This window comes from Populus euphratica, unplaced genomic scaffold (genome assembly GCF_000495115.2).
Source record: "Populus euphratica unplaced genomic scaffold, PopEup_1.0 scaffold172.1, whole genome shotgun sequence".
Classification (NCBI taxonomy): Eukaryota; Viridiplantae; Streptophyta; class Magnoliopsida; order Malpighiales; family Salicaceae; genus Populus; species Populus euphratica.
Window position 1 is genome coordinate 615232 of NW_011499920.1, and position 8657 is coordinate 623888.

The 8657-nt window shown below is 35.2% G+C and overlaps 2 protein-coding genes and 1 long non-coding RNA gene across 3 annotated transcripts in view; 1 reads left to right on the plus strand and 2 right to left on the minus strand.

The window, feature by feature from the left end:
• Positions 1-308: 308 nt before the first annotated feature.
• Positions 309-1564, minus strand: LOC105135059 (RING-H2 finger protein ATL79-like). Its single transcript, XM_011039744.1, has one exon. It carries the CDS (start codon positions 1367-1369, stop codon positions 704-706), a length of 666 nt encoding a protein of 221 aa, XP_011038046.1. The 5' UTR covers positions 1370-1564; the 3' UTR covers positions 309-703.
• Positions 1565-4547: 2983 nt separating this feature from the next.
• LOC105135065 (uncharacterized) overlaps positions 4548-8657 on the plus strand; it is a 7488-nt gene continuing 3378 nt past the window's right edge. Inside the window, exon 1 of the long non-coding RNA XR_844116.1 lies at positions 4548-4696. This is a non-coding gene — a long non-coding RNA (uncharacterized LOC105135065). The remainder of the gene's footprint in view (positions 4697-8657) is intronic.
• LOC105135064 (60S ribosomal protein L9) lies at positions 4612-6663 on the minus strand. Its single transcript, XM_011039749.1, has 3 exons — positions 6220-6663; positions 5177-5299; positions 4612-4973 (listed from the first exon to the last, which is right to left on the minus strand). The coding sequence occupies exons 1-3, from the start codon at positions 6589-6591 to the stop codon at positions 4887-4889; spliced, it is 582 nt and encodes a 193-aa protein (XP_011038051.1). The 5' UTR covers positions 6592-6663; the 3' UTR covers positions 4612-4886.

Sequence of the window (8657 nt, forward strand, 5' to 3'; positions counted from 1 at the left end):
AAGGAAAAGATTGCACATTTGCATTGATGCTTTTGAAAGATAAGATGATTAAGGAGCGTCTCATATTCCTCTTACAGAAAGTTCATTGAAAAAGCTTGAAAAAGTTGCTTGCTAGAAACGAGGGAATTTAACAGTCACGCAAAGCGATGAAAGAATAATTCTTTGCTGGGAGTGAGTTGAACGCTAAGCTTCTTTACCATTCAGCAACAGACAACAAACGGGACCAGAATCTTGGCATTAGCCAAAAGACATTCAATACATGGTAGCGCTATCGATTCATTCTCTTTGAAACTGAAAGGGACTATGTGTTTGAAGAACTCAACATCATACAAGTTTTATTGGATAATAAGTATCTCAACTACTCTGTATTGACATGGGTTCGAATTTGAGGCCTTTAAAGGGGAGAAGGATATGCACATCAGTTGAGCTATGTTAGCTTTGGTTCTACATAAGATTCATGTTTGGTGTCCTTACCATAAACGAAGGAAATCCCATTTACTGGAATTTTCTTTAAGAGCTATCTTACATGATCATGGCCTTTGTAATTCTTACTGAGAGATTGTAATGTTTCAGAGGTTTCTAAATCAAATGGGTGGGATTGGAATGTGAAAGGGAAGGAGATTAAATGCAGAAATATGCAGCTGAAGATTACAGAATCAGAAGAAGAAAACAAAACCAAAAATCTGTCCTTTGTAAGAACCAGCTACACGGGTATGTTTCCATTAGTGTTCAGATTGTCTGCAGCTCTTTCAGGTTCTGCTGATTGAGAAGAGTTGCTATCGTGGCCATTTCCTGCGCCACAATTGTCAGGTTCTGGTGAAGTGGAGGAGGAAGCAAGACAACTACGGCGGCAAGTAGGACAGGAAGAATGAGAAGACAACCATTTTTCTATACAAAGGACATGGAATCCATGGTCACATCTCCCTAACACCCGAATCCCCTCACCCTCCACGAATTCTGACAAGCAAATAGCGCAATCTGCCTCCACCCCACCAAGCTTCATTCCAGCAGAATACACCTGTGTCGTAGCCAGCACTAGCGTTTCCATGTCTGCCTCATCTTTGGGTTTCCTCTGCTCCTCAAGTTCGCCAAGGCGGTCTGATGAGTTGTTGTTATTGCTTCGCAAGAACCATCGAATAGTTGTGTTGAGAACCAAAGCACAAATGAGCGCACAGAGGAGAATGATGAGGATCATAGCTGTGTTGGCTCCAAAATCATTTGAGTTTGAGTAAGGCCACCATTTGCAGCTATGAACTTGAGGATCACATGATGGAGCTCTAGAATGGAGTGGTGGTGGAGATAGATGACTGATGTTCGCTGCTTCTGCTGCCGCCGCCGCTGCTTCTGCTTCTAGTGGTGCTGGTCTCATTTTGGAACTTAAATTTTCTTGCGTATTTTGTAACTTGGGATTTTGAGTTCTTGCCAGTTATGCTTGAGCCTTGAGATGGATTTATCAGCTCCACAAGGAAAGAAGAAGGGAGAGATTGCGTGGAAGTAAAGACCGAGATGATTTTATAGGCATCAAGAAATGCATTCCAGCACTCGAGGTTTTTTTATTTTTTAAAAATAATTGCGTATTTTCGTATCATTTTAGTATTCTCGTATCAGTTTTCGTATATATTAGGATAATAAGATTATTAATTCTTTCTCAGTTAATACAATATTGCGTTTGATTAATAATTCAAAATTAAGAAAAAAAACATAAAAATATTTCTATAACAGTTTTAGAGGGTATTTCGCATTATATTTCTACATGTATTTGATTGCATTTCAAATATATAATTAACATTAAAACATATTAAATTATTTTAAAATATATTTTAATAGTTTTGAGATGTTTATATAAAAATATTTAAAACAAATTATTTTTATATCTTTTTAAATGAATAAATTTATTTAAAAAATTTATCAAGATAGGTTCTTCCCGTACCATCTCATCTTGCGCTTCCGACAGCTCACTAGCTATGCCCCAAGTTTTCAAGAATGGTTTTTTCACAGTTACTTTCCCTTTGATGCGAAAACTACTGTCAATGCACAATTTAACAAAAGAAACGGTTCGATCAAAAAATAGAAAAAGAAACGGTTCCATGTGGGGTCCTTGTGGTTTTTTCTTTTCCTCCATGGCTTTTACAGCACACCTAATATTTTTCTTGAACCCATTTTAAAGCAGACCCTCATCAGTAACTGTCCCTCCACCACCAAAAGAAAATGTCACTTCACCAATAAAAATAATAAAATATTGCTCGGCTCTCTGTTCTCCATCTTATCTACGCCTGATAAACAATAATTTATTAGATATTTTTGAATTATTTTGATAGATCGATATTACAAAATAGTTAAAATCATGTACAGGCAAGGTACCATTTGCAAGGAGGGTTGATGTGAGCTCCACATGATTGCCTCTTGAATGAATATTATGATAAGGTCAATGATGATCAAGATAGATATGGCATTAATAAGAGCATTAGTGATGCGTGGTTGGATGGTTGTCGATGATTAGATGCTTATGATCTGCCCATTAAACAAGTTGATTGCTTTAATTTTTGCCACTAAGCGTGATAGGCTTGGCAACCATTAATTTCTATACACATGATGAAGCATGATCTTTGTTAGTGTTGATAATAGATACATAAACATGTTTCACTGGAGATTTGTTGTCTCCATCTCTTATGTCCTGTCCTGAGACGCGGTGTTCCTGTTTTTTATATCCTCATCTTTTAGACAAAGGAAATTATTAAACTATGCAAAATCAAATCTTTCATCGACCAAGATCTTACCGTCTTGCTAGCCAAGACAACATATGAGTGTTTATCCAAGGAGCATGATGATGAGATAAACATACTGAGTACATGGACCCAGAGAGGGTGCTTACGTTACTTTGTCTTTTTGAAGAGTGAAAACGAGTGGATAAGTTGATGAGGGCTGTTGCAGGGAAAGCATTACAGCTTAGGAAAAATACAGAAATGCTGACTGGTTTATTGGATGTGGTAGGAGAAGGTAAGTAAGGGAAGTGCTCGAGGATTTCAGAGAGATGGAGACACCTCTTTAGGCCCCATCTACATCAATCTTTGCTAGGTATTTAATGAGGAGGGGGGGTCTTATGAATCTATGGTATACTATAGAGGGACTGGACTGAAGAGAGTTCAAAATTTAGGCCCCACAATAGTAAATACACGAATGGCTTTTGTGCCCGCTAAGTTGATATGGCCTAATACGGTCCACTTGAGTTCAGGAGGCTACCAATCCAAGTCTACTAGAACTTTCTAATCAAATCAAGGCAAGAAGAAGGTGTGGCACAAATACACGAACACCCCCCGCAAGGAATTTATTAGGAAAAGGAAACAGAAATGGAATTGCCTTGCTCAGAAGGCAACAGAACAGTACCGAGTGGAATGGTGTAATCTCATTGCAGTTCAACTGAGTGCTAAGGACAAATTTTCTGAAGCGTGGGGCCATAAGCCCTCGGTGTTTTGGGACCATCGCATGCCCATGCTGGCAGTTCATGTGTTTTCCTTTGCATAATTTATGTAGAGGGTCACTTCTTAAATTCCTGATCTATCCAGAGCTTGGTAGCGGCAATTAATTCTCTGAAAGTTGGTTCGAATGGTCATTAGTTGCTAGCTATGAAATCATTTTACATTTTCTCTCAAGTACACCATGATTTTTTCACTTGAAAAGACATTGATTTGAGAGGAGGAGCTGCTGGTTTTGGTGTGATTCAGCGTGGCATTCCGTTTTTTAAATGTCTGAAAACAAATGTTGTTAATCATGGAACCCTTAAGAGCTTTCTGACTCGCCACGTGAATGGTGCTTGTCTGCCAATGTTGGATGACATGATATGCCAATGGGACCTGTTATGTACCAGATGGCACACAGCCAGAGCTAACCGTCTCTGCCTTCTGATTTACAGCAATAAGGCACCAATGGGCTGTGGTGGCTATTGGCTACTCACCGCCCACAGAAATACAATTGAGCTTCTTTGAAAAACGAAAAAAGAACCTTGACGGCAAGGGGATCTTGCAGAGGAGGAATCGTGACGTAACGCCCTCCTCCTCCTATAGAATTAAGCCATGGTGGCATCTAGCCTTCTAGGTGCATGCACCTCTTCCTATTGTTTGATTGGCATTGATAGCAGTCGGAGCTTTGACTGCAAGAGGGAGATCATTTTCCGTGGACTGAAGATCCTTGCAATTGTCATTGCCGTCGAAACACCTTGAGTTGGCTGATTTAATTGCAAGCGACAAGGAAAAACTCTTACGAATTTTCGGCTGCCCAAAACAGTAAGTTCCTCCGACCTCTTCTTCGAGGTTCTATACTGACAAATTTGGAGGAGCAAGTGGAGCTGGATGATAGGCATGATCTAAGGTTCAATTCTAATACTCTTAACATGGATAGCATTCAATTTTATTTCCTATTTCACCTCTATTCATTAACTTTGCAAACCGGGGAAGAGAGATGCATTGCAAAGCAGATTTTAAGTGGATTATAGATAGTAAACGTGAAGGCAAAAATAGCGAAGTAGACTGCTACATGAAGCTTTGACCTCTTTTCTCAACAGTTATAACCGCGACCGCCTGAGCTTTCTTCAAATTAAAGAAAAACGAGTTCTATAATATGTTGTTCAAAAAGATTCTTCAGATAAAAAAAATATAAAACATCCACTCGTGTCTACCTCCTTGCCTTCATCATGTAAGACATATTTGTACTACAGGGGCATAGCAAGAAAATACAAAAGCAATCCCATAACATAACAAAACTTCTAAGAACAGAAACTCTAGCAAATAACCAACTGATGTTATAATTTGAAAAAAAATTCAAAACCCAAAAGATTTAAAAAAGAAGCTTGAACGGAAATCCCACCATGTTGATGCAACTGGAATGGCTCCTCATTCTTCCTCAACCACAGTGCCCTTCTCACTGACGTAGATACCATCAAGAAATTTTCGGATATCCTTGTTCTTGACATGACATTTCTGTACAAAATAGAGGAGGTAAGAGCATGAAAGCAATGTAAGTGACTGAGGATGCATCTTTCTCATCCACAGGAACAAGAACTCTATATTGCGCATGAAAGAATACTAAAATGTGCTTAATGCTCATGATTACATATTCTAACATGTACAGAAATGCTAGCACGCACGCACACACACACACACGAAAAGAGAGAGTGAGAGACCTGGTTGATCAAAGCTGCCGACCGTGAAACAAGCTCAATATCATTGCCATCTAGGACCAGCTCATCCTTCACCTTTTCAGATCGGAGAATACTAACCCCTTCAAGCATATCAACCTTCCTAACCTGTAGAAAACGACTACAACAACATCACAACATGTCCGAAGCTGATTTCACGCCAATCTACACCACAAAGTCTGCATTTTGTCACCATATTGCAAGCACTGCAATTCTACAATAACTCCTATCCATGATGAAACAGAAACTTGATCCCAGAAGCCATAATCAAAACAATCTTCATTTCAAATAATTAGAATACAGCTATCAGTAACAACCAGTCATTCCATACCACCAATCTACAACGACTCGTATCCATGAAACAGAAACTTAATCCCAGATCCCATAATCAAACCAATCTTCATTTCAATTAAATAGAATACAGCTATCAGTAACAACCAATTATTCCATACTTGCATGTTGGAGCATCCAAAGAAAAATATAAAAAGCCCAATCCTTTGGGCCCTAGAAACCGAGCTTGCTGTATTATAAGACTCAAACGAGATTTGAAATAGCACACTAGATTCCATACACTTAGCACAACAGACCGCGTAAAATGAAATCATCACCAAATCACAACATTTAATTCCGAACACTTAGCTAGTAAGATAAATTAGTAAAAACTGGCATCCTGCATTATCAATTCTAAAAACTCACGTCAATTCTCTCATATAAAAAGATCCTAAAACTAAGTTTCATTTTCCACTAATCACAGCATCTAGATTATTAACACGACCAGGCTTTCACTTAGCCTCACTGTATTTCCAGTAATATTCTACCAATTCACCAATTGCAAATTTTATTTCATGCTGCCGGAACCCAAAAGTAAAACTTTCACCACCATTATTCACATTTTAACTTTCTCGCAAAGATTTCTAGCCACAAAGTCAACCAACAAAAATGAAAAACCCTTGACCAGATCTCTTATACCAGCACACCGGGAATATCAGACGACGCAGAAAAAACAAAACTTGGGAATAAATTCTTACCTTCTTCTCGCCGAGAAAGTTCCGGATCTCGATAGCAGTGTTGCTGTTAGTGATGGAAGCGTTGATGGGAAAGTGAGCGTACACAAACCTCATCTTGTATCTGTACCCCCTGGTAACCCCAGTAATCAAGTTCTCCACGTGGCTCAGGGCAGTCCTGATAGCAGCACTGGTCTTTCTTGTTCCAAACCACGCATCGATCTTCAGCTTTCTCTTCCCTTCCTCGTCTTTGATCAGCTGGAAATCAAGATTCAGATGCTTGAAATTCCTGCTCAGCTTGCCTCTTGGGCCTTCCACTTCTATGATCCTAGCACTGATCTTGATTTTCACCCCATCGGGGATGTCCATGGTCTCAGACGACAGAATTGTCTTCATGGTTTCTGGCAGCCGTCTATCTAGTCTGCTCTCTCTGTTTCAGAGGTGCTCCAAAACCCTATTTTCATTATAAACCCTAGAATTATTAAGGCTGAGTAGAGATAACCAGGACCTCTTTGGTGATGGTTTTAGATTCAACCCAAGCCCAGCCCAACACATCGAATTGTATTTTTTTCATGCTCATGTGATGATGGTACAACACATAATCAAGACAAAAACATTAATCATAACTCATTCATGAAACTTTTGCACTAATTCGGTTTTGTTATCCTTTTGAGATGTTTGAAGATTAAATAGATGAAACTGAGATATTATTGAGAATTTATGAAAATATTTGTGAGATAAATGTCTTGGTTATAAAGGTTTTGAATGAGTTATTATATTAGTGCATAATAAATTTTTTAGAATATTATGAATTTTTAAATATTTTAAAAAATAAAATTTGTGAGAGGTATTTGTATTTATTCAAGAAAAATAAAAAGGGCACAAAATAAAACGATGAAGTTCATTAATATAATTATAAATTAAAAAGCAATTATTATTATAATTTTAAACAGGTTTTTAATAATATAAAATTAAAAAAATAAATCTAAAATGAATAAATGAATCAAACATTATAACCCTGCCATAATAACATTTTATTATCGATCTTACATTTTCTATAATCTAAAATTATAGATCAAAACATATTGATTTTATCAAATTTATTTCTTTCTTAAATAGAAAAATAATTTTTATAAAATAATATTTAAAGTGCTAAAAATATAGTGATGTGTTAAACTTAACAGAAACTATTACCTTTTTTTGTTTAATTTGAAATTAATGGATCATTTTTATTATTATTATTATTATTATTATTATTAGAATTTAAAATGTTCTTCAATATTTGAGATTCAATAATTTTTAATTCAAGGAAACCCAATCTTGCCCTAACATATTAACTCATTATCAAGTCATAGTTTATAAATTCTGCATAAATTGTAATTAATATTGGACTATATTCCCTAACATGACACTGAATAACAATTTTAAGGCAGAAAATTACATGTAGAGTGAAGGTAAATTTACTAAGATTTAACACTAAAATTATCTTTTTCGAAAATTAGGGTTTATCTTGGCTCCTCGTAAGCAAATGCAAATAGGATATGTGAGATTATTTAAATTATGTTTTACATAAAATAATTTATTATAGGATAAACTCGTGCACTGCTATCAAAACCTATTTTGATTTAACTATATAATAATCAAAGAAAATATTTTCAATAATTAAAATGATCTAAATTATAGAAAAAATATATTTTATAGTCAGAATTAATTTCATTTTATTGCCAAATTATTTATTTTCTTGTTTTGATAAATTCAAATATTTGTTTTATAAATAGCATGATTTTTTTAATAAAAATCCAACACGATTAGAATAAACATTTGCAGGGATTCAAATGATTAAAAAATAACATAAAAAATAGCTAAAAATATAAATCTTGATCAAGTGTTTTTCTTATTATTAAAAAAATGTTTTGCTTACTAAAACGGTAATTTATTATGTAAAAACTTAGCGTCACATGAAAGGTAAATCACCAAAAAAAAAATCATTTCATGTTAATTTTGACTAAAACATATAAAAAATAAAACAATGATTAATTTCAAAATTTTATATAAAAATTAAAAAAAATAAAATAATTAATTTCAATGAAAAGAATTATGCATTTTAGATCTATATGCATAAATCAGTTTACTTTCAATGAAAAGAATTATCAAAATTGTCTTTCATGTAGATTACAGTTTATTTTTGTGTCTTTGATTTATGCATAAATCACAACACAAAGTAAATGCAATGCTTTATCTTCCTTGTCATGTGTGGATGGTGAGGAAGGAAAAAAGATGGAGAGAGTGAGATTCACCAGCTCATTTAGGCATTTCAGCCGCCTAACCTGTAATTTGATTTTTTTATATAATTTTAAATTGATTTGATATAATAATATTAAAAATAAATTTAAAAAAATATTTTTAAAAATAATCACTACCGCAGTTATAAACATTACCAAAGTTTATTAATAATCACTCTA

What these genes read in the sequence shown, in the direction of transcription:
- LOC105135059 (XM_011039744.1), bottom strand. Translation starts at nt 1,369, where the DNA reads ATGAGACCAGCACCACTAGAAGCAGAAGCAGCGGCGGCGGCAGCAGAA.
- LOC105135064 (XM_011039749.1), bottom strand. Translation starts at nt 6,591, where the DNA reads ATGAAGACAATTCTGTCGTCTGAGACCATGGACATCCCCGATGGGGTG. An exon ending in ACTTTCTCGGCGAGAAGAAG is followed by an intron (nt 5,300 to 6,219) that starts GTAAGAATTTAT and finishes CGTTTTCTACAG; the next exon opens with GTTAGGAAGGTTGATATGCT. An exon ending in CGGCAGCTTTGATCAACCAG is followed by an intron (nt 4,974 to 5,176) that starts GTCTCTCACTCT and finishes TATTTTGTACAG; the next exon opens with AAATGTCATGTCAAGAACAA.